This window comes from Miniopterus schreibersii, assembly GCF_964146895.1.
Source record: "Miniopterus schreibersii genome assembly, chromosome: 12".
NCBI classification, from domain to species: Eukaryota; Metazoa; Chordata; class Mammalia; order Chiroptera; family Miniopteridae; genus Miniopterus; species Miniopterus schreibersii.
In genome coordinates, this window is record NC_138112.1 from 17,189,205 (window position 1) to 17,210,180 (window position 20,976).

At 39.0% G+C, this 20,976-nt stretch overlaps 1 protein-coding gene across 1 annotated transcript in view; it reads right to left on the minus strand.

Moving 5' to 3' along the window:
* Positions 1 to 20,976, minus strand: part of ARHGAP42 (Rho GTPase activating protein 42) — a 221,783-nt gene that overhangs the window by 161,687 nt on the left and 39,120 nt on the right. Inside the window, exon 2 of the mRNA XM_081155734.1 lies at positions 1,898 to 1,993. Within this exon, the coding sequence (XP_081011860.1) occupies positions 1,898 to 1,993 (96 nt within the window). The remainder of the gene's footprint in view (positions 1 to 1,897; positions 1,994 to 20,976) is intronic.

The window sequence follows — 20,976 nt, forward strand, 5'->3', positions numbered from 1 at the left end:
AATGTCAAGAAGTAGCACACAAAATGACAACTACTGTTCCAAACGTCAATGGTGCATGATCACTGATGTCCTTTCCCTTCCAGCCTGTAAAGAGGAAGAAGGGGTGCTGCTTCGGGCCCCCGTGACGATCCTCTGCCCTCTTCCTAGAGGTTCCCTGCCCTTCAGCCAAACCACAGGCATGGCTCAGCCACCTTTCATTAGAGAACTGAGAGCAGAACAAGCCGTTTCTGATTCCAAGGGCCCAACCACCTCCACAACACCTCGGAGTAACTAACACTCAGCTAATAAAGTGAGCACCTGGCCCAGCTCCTCTGAAAGACTGCTAATGTGACACATGCATAATGCAAGCCCACATGCAGAGACGGCTTGTCTAAGGACTCTGCACTCTGCCCAATGATTTCTCTAGGAGAAACTCTCATGAATGTGACCAAGTTAATGTCACACAATGAATCAGATACCCATGCAGCTTATCTTCTCCTGAAAGCCTCTTTTATGAAGATGACACTGCCCTTTCCTTGCACAGCTAGGTTTACAAAAATAATAAAAATATATTATTTTAAAATGCATATAACTGAGAAAACTACAGAAGAAATGGTAGGGGAAAGAGAGGAATGGGATTGCGGAGAGGCATTTCAGGGATAATAAATCTCTACTACTCAACCTGTGGTCCATGACCAGTGGCGTCGACATCACTTTCAAGTCTTATGTAAATGCAGAGCTACATGCTCCACCTGAGACCTTCTCAATCAGAATCTGCATTTAATAAGATCTCCCGGTGTTTCATAGACACATAAAAGCTCCGGAGTCGCTGTTCCAGATACTTATAATATTCTATTTTTATATCTGGAAGGTGAGTACACTTAGTATTAGTCTCTAAAATGTACACACATTTCATACAGTCTTCTGATTATGTGACATGTCTCTAACCTAGCCTACAAATGAACCCCCTGTCTACAAACTGGCAAGTAGCGATTGTCAAAATGTGGGAGAAAAAATGCTACGTGTGTCTGATCTTCAAACAGTAAACTGAGATACAGATAAAACCTCAGAGATCGCATAACCCAACCTATTCACTTCATGGGAAGTGACACCATGTGAGTCAGGAAGGGACACACCTTCCCAAGGGTCAGATTGCTAAGTTACTATGGCAAAGTTAAATTAAAGTTCAAGTCTCCTGATCCCCCATAATGTTCTGTGTCCTATAACAACACTCGTTTAATACATGAGGAATGATTTTTCCCCCCTATCTAAACAAATACTCATGTTAAAAGAGAAATCAGTATTAAGTTAAAAAAGAATTCTTTAAACCAGTACCCTGTATATTAAATAATAGATGCCCAATATATATTAGTTTGAATGAATGAATGACTTTGAGGCAGAGACAAACATCATTATCCACATCTTCTCAAAGGGCTGAGCTGAATTATAGAATGACTAAATAATTTCCTTATGGAAGAAACCACAGAGCTCAATTTTAAAACAATTTATAATACTCTCTTCCACAGTAACCAAAAATAGCCCTTTACCTTTATCAAAGTCAAAATATTTTACATGTTCAATATTTGAGTGTGTGAATCTGTTTGATATCAATTAAATTAGTATCTTAAGTAGGCCTTTTAAAATTATTACTTAGGCCCAGCTGGCATGGCTCAGCAGCTGAACATCAACTTATGACCCAGGAGATTGTGGTTCCAATTCCTGGTCAGGGCACATGCCCGTGTTGCGGGCTCGATCCCCAGTCGGGGGCGTGCAGGAGGCAGCCACTCGATCAATGACTCTCGCATCATTGATGTTCCTATCTCTCTCCCTCACTCTCCCTTCCTCTCTCTGAAATCAATAAAGACATATATTTTTTTAAAAATTATTACATAGGATAATGAAAAACAGTACTACTCACCAATGCTAATTTCATCATCTGTTTCCGCATCACCAATACATTCAAATTGGAAATCTTGCAGTGACTGAGAAAATTTCTGTACTGCCATAGACAGATCTGTAATTAAAAGTTGAAAAGTCGTAAGTTGAAGGACTTATACTTACACGTGGAATACTTGAGTTTCCACATGTAATCTTATATATATACATATATATATATATATATATATGTATATATATATCACTTTGATGTTAAGACTGTATTAACCAGAACCTTTTAAAATACCAGCTTGATAAATATAAGCAGATTTAAAGAGACTACTAAAGAAATATTTTAGGAAAGGGATGTGCTCTGCTCAAAGGGGATCTGCCCTTTTAAGAAAGTTTTGTTGCCAGTTGCATATTATCTATAAGCCAACTTCCCAAAGCCTTTATCAAAGAATTACCACTCATTCCCTATAAATGGAGCATTTATTTAAATAGAAAAGAAAAAAAAAAAAGAGTGCTACTGAGGTTGCTGGTGAGAAAAAAAAAAGGCAGCCAACCTTTGATTAGAAAGGGTCACTGGTGTTATTCTCCATAGGCTGTGAAGCAGGTAGGGAACATATTTTACCAATAAACTACTGGTTTTTAATCTTCTTCTAAGGTGAAAGGACACCAGAAAGGTTGTTTACAAATAATCTTGTGATTTACAAATCTCCAACTAAACATACTCTTTAATCCTGACTTCAACCTGAACAAAGTCCCGAGAGTGGCTAAACCCAGATGAATTCTTCTTTATTCCTTAAGAGAATAAAGAAAAGTCCAGAATAATGAGAAGTAAATCCCTGGGAGGCAAAAGCCTGCGATGCAACCTAACAGACTAAGAAGCAGACTCTGGAGCCAGGCTGCCAGGGCTGAAATGCAAGTTCCACCACATGGCCTTGGACAAGTTATTTAACTCCTAAGGGCCTGTTTCCTCATCTATAAAAAGTTAGTGGCGCCCGGCCAGTGCCGCTCAGTGGTTGAGCATCAACCCATGAACCAAGAGGTCCCAGGTTCAATTCCTGACATGTCCAGGTTGCGGGCTCGATCCCCAATAGGGGACGTGCAGGAGGCAGCCGATAGAGGTCTCTCTTTCTCATGGATCTTTCTATTTCTCTATACCTCTCCCTTCCTCTCTCTCTAAAATCAATAAAAACATTAAAAAATAAAAAAGTGAGAGTGCCCTAGCTGGTCTGGCTCAGTGGTTACAGCGTCGGCCTGTGGACTGAAGGTTCCTGGGTTCGATTCCAGCCAAGGGCACGTATTGTGGTTGCAGGTTCGATCCCCGGCCCCAGTCTGAGCGTGTGCAGGAGGCAACCAATCCACGTGTCTCTTTCACATTGATGTCTCTCTCTCTCTCTCCCCCTTCCATTCTCTCTGAAAAGCAATGGAAAAAATATCCTTGGGTAAGGATTTAAAATAAAAAAAATTTTTAAAAAGGTGAGTGGCAATGGTATAACCACCTCATAGAGCTGTTTCAAGGATTAAGTTAATATTTGCAAAAGGTTTAGAATAGAGCCTAGCACTTAAGCGCTATTTAAGTTTGTTAAATAAAAAATAAATCAATCTGACAGTGCAGCCTCACAGTAGCCTTAAAGGTCCCACCTCTAAGAGCCACTCTGATCATCTGTGCCAACCCTTTTACAGAAGCTTGCGCCAATAGGAAAACACTTTTCGGGAATTCACTCTACACTTCACTGAATGGTATCTCCCATGGGTTCAAGTCCAATATCTGAACCCCCACATTTAATTGAAACAACAAGACCTGACAAAGACTATCTTTGCTCAATCTTTAGTCAGGCTCCTCTGAGCCCTCTTCTTGACTAGGCCTCTACCTTGGCTCCCCTTCCTCACTGGGCCTACATAGCCCTGTTTTAGCAAGAATCTTGCCAAGTCAATTTAGAGAAAATCCCCAGGCTGGATATCTGATCAAAATCCTTGTCCCCCACCTTTGATGAGTAAGTTCCCTGCATGCCTTCACCAAGACTCCTCCTACCCTTGACATCTCTTTGTAGTAATTTTCCATCCACAACACCTGCAACCTGCTCCTTGGCTATAAATCTCACATGTTCTTGCTGCATTCTTGTTACCTGACCTCTCTCCCCTACTGTGACACTCTTAGCATCTAAAACAACAGTCCTGAATAGTCTTCCTTACCCTTTTAACAAGTATCAGAATGTTTTTTTCTTTAAGAGAACAAGTGTGGCTCTATGCCTAGACATAGCCCCATGACTTATCATGATAACCCACCATTCATGAAACTCCAAGCCCAACTACCTATCAACATAAGCACTCACAAGTGAATAAGTCTCCAAGTATGAAGGTGACTTTCAGCATCACTGTGATCCAAGAACCCAACAGGCCTTGGGCCTCAGAGAGGCTTTTAAAAAACAACAAATATAAATACACACACAAGAGACTAAATTTGTGTGTGTGTGTGTTTTTACCTTGTTTGAAAAAATAAATCATGCTCTGGAAAGGGGATGCTACTTGTAGATTAACACCTCTTTCCACAAGAGGGGTAAAATTTGGGAACCAGCTCACTTTCTACTTGAGAGGTACTTTCAATTTAAGAAAGTGGAAAAGTCTACTAGCTTAAGAATAGCTCTGCTTTCGACTTTCAGAAAGAAAGATGAAGAGAGAGCCTCCTCAGTGAATTATCAGTCAATAAGAAAAACAAAGGCTTCATCAGAACTAGACTTCGCCAATTAGCTGTGAAGCCTTGAACAATGTCATCCTTCTTGAGACCCATTTTTCTTATCTATACAACAGAGAATTAATACTTATCGCACAGGGTTGTTTTAAAGACTAAATGAGGATGTGCCTGCTACACACAACTCAACTCAATACATGGCTTCAGTTATTATCATTCAAATCCAGCTCATAAAAGTGGAAAAATTAACTGGCCTTCCAGACAGAAGGGCACTGTGCAAACGTATGCACTTATCTGACAGTGCACAACTCTGGTTAAGGGTAGAGAAATCATAACACCTATACCAAATGTTATGAAAAGACAAAGAAAGAAAGCAGACTTGTAGGATGACTTTAAGCTGAGCTGTGAGTACTCTCCCCAAGACTTGGGAAAGGCATTCTACTTAACGTCCCTTTATTTTTCTATGTACAATATAAAAGCCTTATGCTAAACTGGATTTGAAGTCACAGATGGCAATTCCTACACAGCAGACTTGAGAAGGGGGAAGGGGTTATATGAGTAGATCAGGATGCTTAGGAATTCTGCAACAGATATCCTTCCTCCTCTCCCCTCCTCACCACAAGCTCCTCTGAGTTTCTCCTCAGACTCAATGAGTTATCTGGAAGCTTTGTCCCAGGGAACTCCTTACAACCCCCAATGACTGACCACTTCTTCCTAGACTATTCTTTGCTTCCCGTGGCCTTGCTCCTTGACTAAGAAATGGCTTCTTCCTAGACTATTCTTTGCTTCCCGTGGCCTTGCTCCTTGACTTGCTTTGTACTTTCACAGACATCACAGTGAACGCACTATAATAATTCCCATCCCCAAACAAGAGAACGCAGTAGCCCACCTTGCAACCTATCCTTGTCAATACAGAGAAATGACTGAGAATATGAGCTCCAGTGGCAGGTAACCCAGATTAGCTTCCTGCTTCTACCAACCAGTGGCATGATTGTGGGCAAGTTCCACAGCCTCTCTGTTCTTCAGTGTCCTCACTTATTCAGTGGAACAGAACGTATGTCTCAGGGTTATTGTGAGAGATGAATTAATGAGGTAATAGATGAAGCACTTAGAACTGACACACAGTTAAGCACTTAAAACATGTTGGTTATTTCCATGTTGAACAACTCAGAAAATAAAGGAAAAGGTAAAATTTCAGGGATGAAAATGGCAGCTGTTAGACCTTGGATATCCTTGGAAAGTGCTCAAGAAAAGTTTATTGGTAGCAGTTTCAAATTCTCTCTTAGTGCACTGCAATCACACTGTAACAGAGACAATCTGATTAGTCAATATTTCTGTGTAAGAGCTGGGTGTCTATTTCAACCCTGGGTGGAATGGAGAATGCATGAATGACCTTCACAGTCCTTTCAGAAGCGTATCGAGAAAGGATTATACAAAAAAATATGGTTCTAAATTGGTTCAGGTGATAATTTCAAAAATAAAGGGAAAGTTCAAAATGTAACTTATTTTCAACTTCAAGTATCTTGTTTCTTGACTTTCCTTTTATTTTATTCATTCCCCACCCCCACCCCCCAAAAAAGAAAAACTACAAAATACTGATGAGATCAAAAATATTATCAATATAAAGAACTTTTGGTATTTTTTGGCAGTGATATTAACCAAGGTGCAAAATGAGGAATCCAGCTCATGTTTTTAATCTTGGCTCCATCTCTTACTGTGTGCCATTTTGAACTGGAAAATTCAACACTTTCCATTGACTTAAAACCACATGAAACAACTATTCCCTAAATCTAAAGTTTCTAAGCAATTATCAGATGCACAAAACCAATGTACTGGTTCTAAAACCTTTTACATAAAATTGATGTACATGTGATTACACAGACCTTGAATTTAAAACCTAAGTTTTTAAAGATTATTGTTAAATATTAACATATCAAGTTGTGTAATGATACGATCAACATTTTATCTTAAATGCAAAAAGATCAAGTCAAGAAAACATTACAAGCAGGAAATCTAGTTTAGGGAAGTGTGTCTCTTTCTCCCTATTTCTACCCAATTATTAGAAATTGAAGACAAACAAGAAAAATATCCCAGTCAGAGCCACCATGGCCACATTCTTTGGTGAAGGTAAAGGAATAACATGGACTAGTGAGCAAGATTGTACACAGTAAAGATGCTACAAATGCCACTCACATTATATCCTTTCCACTTGCCTAATCTGCAAAGTAAGCATAACATGTCTTCACATGTATTCACATTATAACCTGGAAGAAATTACACTGGGCTTTAATCCTCAATGTTTTTGTATCAAAGAGTTAACCTGTAGCACCCATGATTATATGAAGCTAATGAAACACTAAAACTTCATTTCATTAAAGAACTACAAAACAGTAAATGTTTAATTACAACTCTCCTTACACACAGAATTAAGAGCTGGTGTCTACCTGTTACTTTAGAAGTGTTAATAGAGTTACTTTTACTGTGTGAGCTATGGAGCTGAGCTATATTTATGTCAGAACAAGCACAACCAGCCAGTCCACTAGTATAAGGCAGTCCTTCCTGAAATCCAGTTGCTTGGGAATTAGATTTAAGCAAGGCTCACAGACATAGTGTTGTAGAATTATCGTCTTCACACTACTATGCAGAAGGCAGACAGGACAAAGCAATGGGCATTCAAAGTAAAAACAGGATATAACCTTCCCTCCAAAAAGAGAGAGCCCAATAGGGGCAAGAGCCATGTAAATAAATCCTATCAGAGGTCAACAGATAAAGTCTCCAGCAGAGGTTAATAACACCATCACCACAGATGGTACTGACCATGTGTCTGACACTTTTCCATGCACTTAATGTAATGTAATGCACTTAATGGTTTAATGTAAATTAAACCATTAATATCCACAACAGCCACACAAATTAGATATCACTCCCATTTTACAGATGAAGAAATTGAGGCACTGATGAGGTTAAATGACTTCACCAAGGCTGAACAAGCTAGTGAATAATAAAGCCAGAGTTTCAACCCAGGGAACCTGGCTCCAGAATCCTCACTTAACCACACTGCCATACTGCTCTACACATAGAGATAGCAAATAAAAAGATACAATCAGACCCATCTGAGTGCACGGGGGAAGGCTTCTCAGAGGAATTAATGAAAATGGGACTTGAAAGATGTGACAATGAGATAGGCAAGGTTGAATTTTAAAAATGTCCAGAACCTTCCAAAAGGCATATCCTACATATCTAACCACATCTATCAAGACTCACACCAAGCTAAGATAATGGTTATTGCCACAAACAAACCACCCAGTCTTCTGTACCTTTGTTTATATTGTCATTCCACCTCCTTGAGCCATACTCTTCTCCCAGGCTCTCTCTCAACATCTCTCTGAAGCCTCCATTTCCTCCAAAAGCCTTCCTAATCTCCTTTACACTTCCCACTATACATTGTGACTTTCTTGCTATGCTTTCTCTATTTTACCTTTTATCCAGTTATCCATAAATATCATTTATCCACCTTATTCTAAATAGTGTATTAAAGGTAGGAGACTGTACCATCTATGAATATTGCCAAGTATTCAGTACCATATCTTATATACAACAAGAACTCAATTGTTGAATCTATGAATTTCTGAAATGTGGGCAAATACTCCAACCTTCCGTATGCCTTTCACTTTTCCTTCCTATCGTTCACACTCTTACAAGCCCCTAATGTGGCTTTTTCAGCCCCTTGTAGAATATGGATTATCCACTTTCCAAAACAATAATAATAATAATAGAGATGTCCTACCATTTACAAGAGCTTTGATATACATTTACAATGACAGCAATAGCGTTGGTAAGATGTTTACTATTTCAAAGTTCTTAAATATTTTAATTCTCACACAAAGCTATAAGGGCTGAAGCTCTAAAAAGTTAAATAATAACTTACTTTGCCCAGAATCTAAGAGCTGGGTTCCAACCTGAGCAGGTCTTACACTTGCAAAATTCAATGCTTTTTCTAATGCATACCATAGCTAATTCCCCAAAAACAACTGGGCACTAAAACCAGGGAAGGTGTGGCCTTTAGACAGCATCTACCTTATCTTTTACCTGCTGTATAAATTCTAAGACAGGAAGACTCCATCACTGGACTACATGGGAGAGGGCTTGCTATACTGATTAGCATGGAACATGTGTTAAATGGTAATTATGAAACACCATGCAAAAAGTCAAAGGAAATGCTTTCTAACCCCACATAATAGCTGAATACTGTTTTTAGGTGTTAAGCTTCCTGAAGGCAGGTATGTATTCTTCATCTCTCTTTGCCCTCAGTGTCCAATAGAAAGCAAACACATGAGAAAGGAGGAAAGACAGGAAACATAAAAGAGTCATTTTAACCAAACTGCTAAAATGATTAACATTATGAAGCATGCGGAAAGACTCCATTCTTGTTCTATCTTGGGAACTTCAAGTTTCTGACCTTTCCAGTCCTGCACGAATGCCTGGATGTACATCTGGACCTCCAGGTAACCTTCCAGTTATCCCCTGAGGGACTCACGTGTCCATCTATCTGACATCCGTTATTCAGGTCACCGGGACGTGCCCAGACCTCCTGGTACCCATCATCCTGACTGCCTGACGTCTGACTGATAGCCATCTCGGACCAATCTAGGGCTAAGAATGCAGAAACGATAATTCTCGACAATGTGCTGTTTACTATAAGAACTTTTAACTTTACTTTCTTCTTTGGAACATTTCTGGAGATTTGCCTAGCTGTGTTTTCCAGTTTGCAAACTACAAGGCCCTTGAAAAAAAATCTCTTATTATTTATCTCTGGCAAAGCCTGCAGACTCTTTCTGAGTTCGTTTGACACACAAGAGAGACCAGAGGGACCAGAGAGAAAGAGACAAGTGTACATCAACTACCAACACGTTCATAATGTAAGACTCCACTCTAGATAAATTAGCGCAAAGCTTATGGTCCCTGGGAATACACGTGAGTGTAACTGCAAACCTTAACAATAAAAAAACGATATATACTGTACACAGCATAATATGCCAATGGAATTACTAAATAAGCCTTGGTTTTTAATACCTACAGTTAGATTTTAGTGTTCTCTCAGGGAATTACAACTGCCAGGTAGCTAGATGGAGAAAAGTGAGTCCAAAAGAACACTGGGTGTGGCAAAATCCAAGAAAAACACAATGAGAACTGCTTGTCAATAAAAATCATTGCTATGGCTATGACCTGAACAAAGTTTTTAAATGTGCACTTTGTTATTTCCTATTTTACATAAATGTCTACAAAATAATGGTTGTCCAATATTAACGATTTAAAGAAACATCTTCATAAAGAAAGCCCAGGACAAAGCTTGGTACTAACATTCACTCAATAAATGTAGGTTGAGCTGAAGTGAAATTGAGTGACTTATAGTAATGAAATCAAGGAATTCTCTTTCCTGGAAGGCTTTGAGAAACACTGCTATGAAGCAATAGCTGTGTCCACAGGAGGTCACAAGGGACAATCACCAGAGGCCAATGGTAATAATGTCATCCTTCATGCCCCTGGAAATACAAAAAGCACAGACTACTCTAGGCCACTAAATTAACTTGCTGTATTCTAGGATGTGACGACATGGTTACATGGTTTTTTGTCACTGTGAAGTTGGTAAAACAAATTAGCCTAGCTTTAGATGGCCTCATTAAGTTCTATACCAGATACTTATGCAGGGTCTTATTTCTGCATCCCGTTGGGTAGTGGATACATCTACCCTTCTAGCAGGCACTGTAAGTCAAAGCATCTGTTTTCGATGATGAACTAAAGTCTGACATGACGAATGTGCCCAGATCTGGAAAGTCCTTCTCTGGAATGAATCTTTATTTCATGTCATGGACTAAGTGTGCACAAAAGTCAGACAAGCATGTACATCAATCCAGGGACCACCACTTAATTGCAATGTCTTCAAGCAAGCACTTAGCTTCTCTGAATCTCAGGTTCCTCTTGCACAAAAGGAAAATACTAATTCCTTGCAAGAATGTCATGAATATTACACATGAAATGAGCTTAGCATGGTGTCTGGTACATAAAAGAAACTTGAAATACTGGTTCTCAACAAATGTTAACTATTAAACCACTATTTATTATGATGGCGAATGCGGAATATGAAATATTTTGATTGTGAGCATAGCATATTTATTCTGTGTATTAAATTACTATCTTCAGCCCGGCCGGGCATGGCTCAGCGGTTGAGCGTCAGCCTAGGATCCAGGTGATCGGGGTTCGATTCCCGGTCAGGGCACATGCCTGGGTTGCGGGCTCGATCCCCAGTCAGGGGCGTGCAGGAGGCAGCCGATCAATGACTCTCTCATCATTGATGTTTCTCTCTCTCTCTCCCCCTCGCCCTTCTTCTCTCTGAAATCAATAAAAACATATTTTTTTTTAAAAAAGGAAACATTTCCTTTCCTTAAAAAAGAAAAAGAAAAAATTACTATCTTCAGGAGAGCTTCAGTGAAAATAGTGCGCTGGCTTCTAATGAGGACCAAACAGTTGGTAATCCTATAAATGATATGTATCTGGCAAGCAGTTCCAGAAGAGTCTGTCCTAAAAACAACAAACAGGAACCAACACTTAGACAGATTTTATCCACAGTTTCTATAAAGCTACAAATTCCATGAAAATTAAAAACAAAAAACCCCACAAAGACTTCACTATTGCTACAACCCAAGTTAAAAATAGAAAGTTCAAAGAATGAAATAAACTGCCCATCTTCCTACCCTGGGGGAAAAACTTGGGGAGGGGGGGGAGGCAGGGGCAGTCAGGAAACAACAGCACACTACAGCTCTCAGGATTCTCATCTTCCTGCTTCAATAAGCATTCATTCCTCTGCTGCTTCCTCTGAGATTTCTCTTCCTCAGACTCTTTCCCTCAGCAGAGTTTGTCTTTAGCCTCCTTGCTGTACCTCAATACTTGCTCTCTTTTAAATAGCATTATCTATATCTATAAGTAGGCAACTCCTAAGAGGTGGTTTCATTCTAGATGCTAAAATTCCAAACAAAATGTCCTAAAATATCTTTTTTTTTTTTAATTTACCTAGAAAATACTGAGTTCCCCAACATAAAGGAGGACTTTCCTTTATGTTGGGGAACTCAATAAGTTTCCTGGCAACACAGGGATGGCCTGCCATGTTTTCCTGGGCCTCCTAGTCTACCCTCCTACCCAAGACCTCTTCCCTAGTCTAACCACTCATTTCCCACTGTTTGCTGGGAATCTACAACTTAGACTCTTACTGACAGATTCAGTAATGCAAAGTGTTCTAGTGCCCTAGTCTCACTTCCAGCCCATTTTCCTCCTGACTACGTGAAGTGTACCCATGATGACAAGTCTGGAAGAGTACTTACTAGTCCCTGATCTTTCATATCAGCCTATTGCCAACTCTTCAAACTTGCTTCCTTTTTTCCTTCATCAGCCTCTTCCTGGTATCATACACCAAATACATTTGCAGTTAAACCATGATTTGACTAGTCTAGTTTCCTCTGTAAAGCACCACACTAAGTTGCCACCTCGTAGGCAGGATAAGCATATCATCTTTCCCCTATGTTTTCTGGGCCATCTTTTTTCTCAAGCTGTTCTTTGTACCCTCAATATTCCAGCCAAACAAATCAAGCTAAATTTTAATTCTCTCAACATCCAACTAGTCACTCTCCATGTTGTCTCTGCTGTGACCTTTAACTTCCTTTTGTGTTTTTGAAGAACCTTTAAGATTTGCCTCCCTAGATTAGCTGATCTGAAAGCCACCCTAAAAACCTCCACCAGGGTATGGGCTGATTTTCAGATACCAAATAGTGACATGCAAGGGGTTCAGAGAAGCCACGGGTACTTTAGTGTATCTTCCAGGTGCCAAAACTTTTATTAGAAAACTGGGGGAAAGGAAACTAAGTAATTTTATACTGTTTTACATATTTTAAAATGTACATATTGTGTGTAAAGCAGAATCCATATGAATTAACTTATATCTTGTTCCTTCCATTGAGGCAGCCAGTTGGGCCAAGCCATGTCCATTTTCCCCCCACTGATAGAAAATTTTGAGAGGTACTACATTACTGTAATCTACCTCCTTTTTGAATGTCTATTGATATGCCCTACAATTTTTCTATATTATTTTACTTATTTGTATCTAAGTCCCATAACACTCACCAAACATTAAACCCCGTGGAGAATCTCTCCAGTCTTGATTGCATCCATAAGGCCTTGAAAATAGGGCACTTTCCATCAACAGAACAGAATGCAGGGATTCAGAGGTTGTATTTAGGAAGGGTAAACTAAGGCCTTTCCAGGACTGGCAAAGAGCAATTATAGATAAGAAGCCAGATGGTTAGAGACAGACTTGCCTCCAGCTATGAGATGCTATGAGGAACTAAGGAAAACCAGAGCCCCAGCCAATAAACACACCTAAACCATCTGGTCATGAAATCAAGTAGATGAGATCCGAGGAGCCAGAGAAGTTTCTTTCAAGATCTTTTTGCAAGGTGGGCAAAAAGGAAAGCAGTGGAAGCTAACAAAAGCAGTCCTGATATTTGAGGCGCTCACCTAAAATCTCAGCATTGCTTTAGATCAGCGGTGGGGAACGTCCGGCCTTTGAGCCGTATACAGCCCACAAAATCATTTGATCTGGCCTGGCCAAGGCCTCACCAAAGAGAAGCAGGTCTGGCCCTCACATTAGGAGTGAGTTAATTAAATGTTTGACCAAATAAAGCAGGCTAATCATTAAGTTGATAATTTTGTATGGCCAGTGAAAGAGGTTTTAAATATCCAAATGGCCCTTGGCAGAAAAAAAGGGTTCTCCCTCCTGCTTTAGAAGAAACTAAACTCTAAAAAATTATTCTGGTGGTCTAATCAATTTTGATGGGTAGAGCGCTGAGTTAACAATTTTATTTTTTTTAACTCTGCAAACTTAAATTATTAGAGAAGAGAGCAAGCATCGATTTTTACTTCCTTGCATCATTTTCTAATACAAAGAAGTTCCTTTAAAAAAATGATAAGAACAAGGGTTTTGGTGTCAGACTATTAGTTAAACTATCAGTTTTACTATGTGGACAAGTTAAGTTCCTTAAGCTCTTCAAGTTTCAATTTACTATCTATAAAATGAAGATAATATTAATATGCCTACTTCATACAATTGTTGTGATGACCACATGAAATCAGTGTAGCACATTGAGAGCTGGGTAAACTATCATAATTGTAACTACTCTTATTTTTCAGAAGGAAATCATTGACTAGAAAGACATGTCATTCTTGGCTCTCAGTTACTAGACCTACTTTAACCTTCCCTCTCCATGCCTGCCAACCGACACAAAGTGCCAACAAATATCATTACCATCCAATTGTCTCTATTACAAAACGTAAGTTTACCATTTACTTAAGTGCATTTTCCCATTAAGCAACATGCAACATTCAAGTGCTACAACACTCATATTGCCTCCGATGATTAAGATATTAAAACTCTAAAGCATCATCTCAGTGGTTAGATGTCTGTATTCCAGCATTCCTGAAACATTCCTAGACCCCATAATGAAATCTTTAACCAGGCAAAGAAACAAGCTTAACAGGCTCCCATACGTGAACCTCCAAAAATTTTCTAAGCACAGTTTCAACGAAATGACACGTTTAGAATACGAGTACAGCTTAGGTGGCTGGTTGCGTCTACTGTGATAGCAATATTTGGGTTTTCACTATTGTATTCTTCCTGATTTTTCTTTAGCCAAATAAAAATGTATAGCGTCATGTAATATCATGGCTAAACACGACCACTACGGTTATGGCAAAAGAATTATTTCATATAGCAGCATGACTAACATCCTCTTAAAGACTGGAAATATTTTATAATGAATAGTAATTGAAAAGCGAATACACAAGCCTCTGTCTTGGACGACATGTGAAGTATGCTGGCATCATGCCTGGTCCCTCCAAAAAGAAACAGAAAAGGACACAGTAAACGGTCGAGCCTGGGCAGCCAGGGAGGGAGGGGCACAAAGACCATTATCCTCCATTTACACAATGTTTTCTGTAAGTTGTTGTCAATAAACTTGTTATCCTACATGGTGACAGGCTTCCTTTTTCTGCTGTCCTACCTCATTTTGAAACACTAAAGCAGTTTTTCAGATTATTACAGGAAAACTGCATTTTAACATTGTAGATGTCATTTATGTATCTTTAGAGACAACCGCTCACCCCATCTTTAAATTATCACAGTAGAGAAGATGATTTTGGTGGGATGCACTTTATTACTTTTTTGTTCTGATTTAAATTCCAAGTGTTCTGCTTTTCAATAAATTGCCATCTCACTAGCTTAAATACATAAGAGATTTTTCAAATCATATTTATAGCCTTACCTCCCTGGAACCCCACAGGGGAACAGTCTGAGTAGATAATGATCTCCATATTACAGATGAAGAAACTAAGGTCAAGGGGTTTGTCCAAGCAACAGAACCAGAGCTGGAATCCCAATCTCCCATGTCACCTCAACCTTCTTTCTACACCACTTTAAATAAATATTCGTCTTATACCTACAATGCTACCATACTAGGCTTAGCTCAGTAAATAAAATTGTTTTTACCAGATCATTTATAATCTTCCTTTTCTTATTTATCATTTTCTCACTTTAAAAAAAAAAAAAATCCCTCCTTCTTATGGATCTTTTATCTCCATCACGTAATTATTTTCACTTCCTGTATATTATATATTTACACGAATGGTCACTATAAAAATGCAGAAGTGGCTTTGAAGAAGATACACATATGTTCAAAGGATTATTTTTATTTGGGGGTGATTAATTATATTCATCAGAAAACAAAAATAAATCTCAATCTTTTATTCCAAAAACTAAAACTCCTTTGCGTAAACGCCATGCTGCTTGAGGTTGCCAACGTGCATACACTTCAGTGATGTGTACAGTCAGCAACTGCCCACTGCGGTTATGAACAGCTAAGATTCTTATTTAACAACCAGAACTGAGGAACTCCAACTGTGTCACCTCGTGCAACTAAGTCTGGCTCTAGAGCTTCCCACACTCTGGAAGGCATATTGTCTCTAATTATTTTATAGCTGCAAATAAAGGGACTTTTCATACAAATGATATACACAATTGATGCCAGGCTTTTATTAGATAGCACATAGTCAGCCCATGATTAAGTCACCATTCAATTCAAAACCCTAGTTCATATGATTTTCAGTTCTTCTTACCTGGTATTTTTGGCTTACTTCAAAACTTACTAATATCAGTTCTTCAACTAATAAAATTTTAAGGTGCTGCAATTTTCACTTACCATAGCTCATACATTCTAAAATGCTGAACTGTAAGAAATACCCCCTACCCAATTTTAAAGATATTAAAATATAAATACTGTATAACTTTGGCTCTATGAAATTCCTTACATTTTATACTTCGCTTGTATTGAACAATGGCATCTTTTGGAACACCTGACATTGTCAAGGAAAAAAGTATTACTAATCTCAAGGAGCTAGTAACCTAATTAAACAAATAGCACACAGTACAGTTCCTCAATCACCTTTTCCTATCTTTGACTGACACAGAAACCTAACTCCATGAAAAGCCTGTTTAGAAAATATTCCATCTCAGAGTGTGAAATAAGAAATTAGTTCCCTCTAAATTAGTTTCTCATTCTTGGGCATCTAAATGGCCTGAAGCCTTCAAGCCACCCAGTCTCTTGGGCTAGTTTCTGGCAGAGGCTCGAAGCATAAAACTAGAGCCAAAGGGAGCTACCCACAGCTGTGTGCTTATGTAAGCCACTTGAGTCCCCTAGAAATGCTGCAACAGTGGGATTATGAATAATATTTTAACAAGGGTCCTCCAGATAATGAACAAAACAAGTCTTCTGTATTTTCAGGATGAAGATTCATGAGAAGAGATACACAACTGAGAAATGAAACTGCATACTGTTTGCTCTACATGCTCCCCAATCATAACTTTTTAAGTATAGAAAGTTTACCATAATCCAAGATTCACATTCAGTTTTGATCTTGTGCAGTGTAGGGAGCCAGCCATTGTGGTTAAAGGTGACTTTTATGATAAATGAAGTACAGTTTGTACACTAGTTGACAAAGGTTTGTGTTCTAGGTGGGGGCTAAGTACTGTCTGAAGCTCATTAATTTATTCACTTATGTTACATCAGAATAGTGAAGGGTATAACCTAAACATCTCTGCGTGAATCCCTAGAAATCATGCCTATTGAGTGACTAATATCTACTACAATAGCAACATTAAACAAAGTTACACTGCACATCAGATTTGTTTAACATCTAAATTATTAGATCTTTTCAGTGAAATGAAATGGTGCATTTCTTTAAACACAGCCCCTCAAACCAAGGGAGTAAACAAGTATTGACCAAATAAAGGTCCTTGGGCTTTAGCTTTACTGGGTAGTAAACCTGATATAGAATCAGCATACCGCTTACATGGAAACGGTACTTTCTAAAAGACTTGAGAGATTTTTTTCTAAATACCTTGACTGTTAACCTGCAACAAATCTTTGCGCTACGAATTTGTACTTCCTGTAGAGAAATAATTTGCTTAAGGAAGGTAAATTTTAATTCTGCATCAGTTTCAACTGCAATAAAGACTAAAACAGTTAAGTACAAATTAATGTTTATTGAAAAATTAACATTAAATAGTTCATTTTATCCAACTTTCCCACATAAGGTTCAGTTCATCAACCAAAAGGTATGCATTAACTTTCCTATCTATACAATCTCTACATGGCTCTGTCTACAAAGATCCCACTTCCTATCAGCCAGATACTTGAGTAAGAACCGGAGTGAATTTGGAATGTCAGACTACTCAACTGTTAACGTGAAAAACAAGCTTTATTAAAGACATTGAACATAGTACCTTCTCTAAACACAATCAATTAGATGTGAGGAGAGTTTGTCAATTTGTCAAACCACTTAATTCAGAATCACCTCCAGATTACTCAAAGGCAGTGCAAGATGAGTGATAATACACCCACTAGTTAAAAAGCACTGAAGTGAGAATTTATTCCAAATGAAATGCTTTTCCCTCAAGCTAAGAAGAAATTGGTACTTGAACTATCTAAATCATAGCCTCACTCCCTCAATCCCTTCAGGTCTTCAAATGTCACCATCTCAGTAAGGTCTTCCCAACAACTCTTCAAAACCTTAGCAGCCGCTATAGAACACAGGCATGCTCTCACACGCACACACACTCTTATGCATAACCTCCCGCATTCATTCTTCTCAGTAGCATGCATAATCATCTGAGCCTATGACATATCTTATCCATTAATTTGTTTCTGCCAATTAAAATATAATTTCTATGAGAAAACAAATTTTTGTCTATTTTGTTCACTGTTCAACAAACAGATCTGGACCTGGTACATGAAAGGCATTTAGTTAGTTTGCATAAATAGATGAATGCAACTAAAAGCATACAAGATCCTCTAATAGTGGCCTTCTTAGAATGGGGTATGTGTGTCCTCCAGTGGAATCGCAGCTTAAGCACAGCACTTTTTTATTACTATTTTTATATGAAAACCAAAACTATTCTAGAGTTATTTATTATGGAATAAATTTTTAAATAACTTAAAAGAAATTTTAGCTCGCAATGGGCAGAATGAGTACAGAGGGATAGTTTTTTAGAATGTGATGTGTTTCCTCTCCTTCCTTTAAGGGTAATTTTGTAGAAATGTATGGAGTGTAATATGCTGGGACTAAAACATCATCAACAGAAACAATCACATTTTTTAATGCACCTGAAAATAAATCAATGTTCCCAGTCATGCATTTCACTGTTAAGCAATAAGAAGCTAACCTGAATCAAGTAATCAAAGACTAGAGCTTTCACAGTTAATTGCCTACAAGTATGGAACAGAACTTAGCCAAGGAGAAGGGAGCTAGTGAGAAACTGACAGAAAGGTGGACATGGCCTGAACTCAGAGTTCCTTAAACTACCTGTTTCTTTCTCGGATGATTGCACCTTTTTAAAATCATACAGTTAGCACTTGTTACATGAAAGATCTTTTATTTAGCTCTTTCTTTCCCCATTAAAGATCTTAAACATGTCTGATTACTAGGTTAGTGCCCTGATATTTCAATTCCAAATTGAGGAATAGTTCTTTCATGCTCCTTCACAATCCACTAGTGCCCTTGTTTACAATGACTGGCAAAAACATATATTTATACATGTGGTTAAGTGTTCCAGGAATCTTACCAATTCGGTGAGAAAAAATTTTTTACAAGTCTCCCAAATTAACCAGTTTAAACTTTATTTATACTCATTTTATCACATAGTTACAAGTAGTTCTAAAAGGAATTAACTTAGAGTTAAAGATTTACAATTGAAATGCTCATCTAACATACACGTGTGCTTCACTGGTCTTAAAAATATGTATACTTTGGACTATTACTCACACAAACTGGACAAAGTCAAAAGTGAAGGGCTGCAGTCCCAGCTCCACAAGCATTAATTTACTACATGACCCTATGTGACAAGTTACTAGGTGATGACTTCTTTGGGCCATAGGAGCTAGACCACAGGTGATATCTACAGCCCCTTCAAAATGGCCATCACCAGCAGTGCCCGGCATGGCACGTAACAAGTGCTCAGTAATTCAACTGAGAAAGCTTTTTAATTAATAGGATCGTCTGCTTCAAAGTATAAAACCATTTTCTTCCTAAGGAACCTCAAAGTACTTCAAATGTACGTGTATTACCATCACCAACCACAGATTACAGCCCTGAAACCTCAGGTATTCAGGCACCTGAAAGGTAAAAGCTCAGAATCTCAGACGCACTCACTGCTCCTGCACTGTGTTCCTGCAGGACAATCGACTGGGAGCTGGGTCCCTGCAAGAGCTCGGCCACTTCAGTCCTCGGGCTAGCCGCCTTTCAAAGTCACAGAGAAAACAAAGGGAAGCAATGCTTCTAATCAGTTTAACATTATAACACGAAGTCCTACCTATTTGTAATACAAGAAACAAGGTTTTCTCACTCACCCAGGAGTTAATGGCCTGGTAGGAATAAACAGCTTATTTGCATCAAACAGTATCAGAGTGGTGACGGTATTTGACCAACACGGAGAAAGAGGCAGAAGATGGTTTGAAGAATGAGTAAGAGCTTAGAGCAAGGAAAGGGGAGAAGACTGGTTATAATTTCGTTCAGAACAGTTGACCTTCGCTTTTTGCTTCCTGAAGAGATCACTAAGATTTCCTCTGAACTTTATGTTTTCATCCAAAAAACCTAAAATAGGCAGAATGTAAGTCTCAGGTAAAGCAGACCCCCTTATGGGTTGCCCTCTAGCCTGGCCGTGCCAGAGCTGCATTGCAGCCACTGGCGCCAACGCAAAGGGACGCTTGCTCTAAACTCAGGGAAGGGCACAACAGCAACTTTCAGGTTCGAGTAAGTACTTCTCCTAAGTTATTTTACCAAATTAATCACTTTTACAACGGAACACCACGGAGAAAAAGTCTTCCACACAGAGAAATGTGCTTTCCAGACAACATTTCCCTCTGGAAATGGTCCCTCTTCTAACACGTGGGCCCTCTTCTAACACGTGGGCCCTCTTCTGACACTTTCATAATTCAGATTCCTACCAAGGGACAGGGCAAAGCAGCTGGCCTTCGCTTCGAGGTTCTTCAGCCTGGGCTAGGGCCTGCACAGAGAAGCCAAGGGACGAGTACAGGTCCCTTCCACGGTGCACATGTCGTAACAAGAAACGGTCCACAGTGGAACTTCCTTTACCCCACACCCCTCAAGTCACACACTTAACCTTCATGCCTGCGGCTTTACAGGAGGCTTGACATCTCACTGACTATAAGAATAAGGTTCCTTTACATCCCCACGACTGTTTTGTATCTACCAATCTGTACTTCTTAATCTCTCCACCTTTTTCACCCAAGCCCCCTCCCCCTGGCAACCATAGGATATACAGTCAATAATATTGTGATAATTATGTAGGGTGCCATCTGGGTACTGGAAATATCAGGGGGAATACTTTGTAAAGTATATGACTGTCTTATCACTATGCTATATACCTGAAGCTAATACAAAATAATACCAAGTATAGTCTATAATTGAAAAAAATTAAAAATGAAATAAAAAATTAAAATTAAAAAGAATAGGTTTTGTCTTTCTCTCGTAACATATACTCTGCAAAGTGGCCTTGCAGTAAGTCAAATAAATCTTTTTTTTAAAAAATTTTATTGATTGATTTTAGGGAGATTGGGGGGGGGAGGGAAAGAGAGAAACATCGATTTGTTGCTCCACTTACTTATGCATCATTGGCTGGTTCTTGCATGTGCCCTGACCGGGGATGGAACCCACAACGTACGGAAAGTGCACTCTGAGCAGCTGAGCTGCCCGGCCAGGGCTCTTCTGCTTTTCTACCCAAGCCCATGGACCAGAACGAGGCCCCA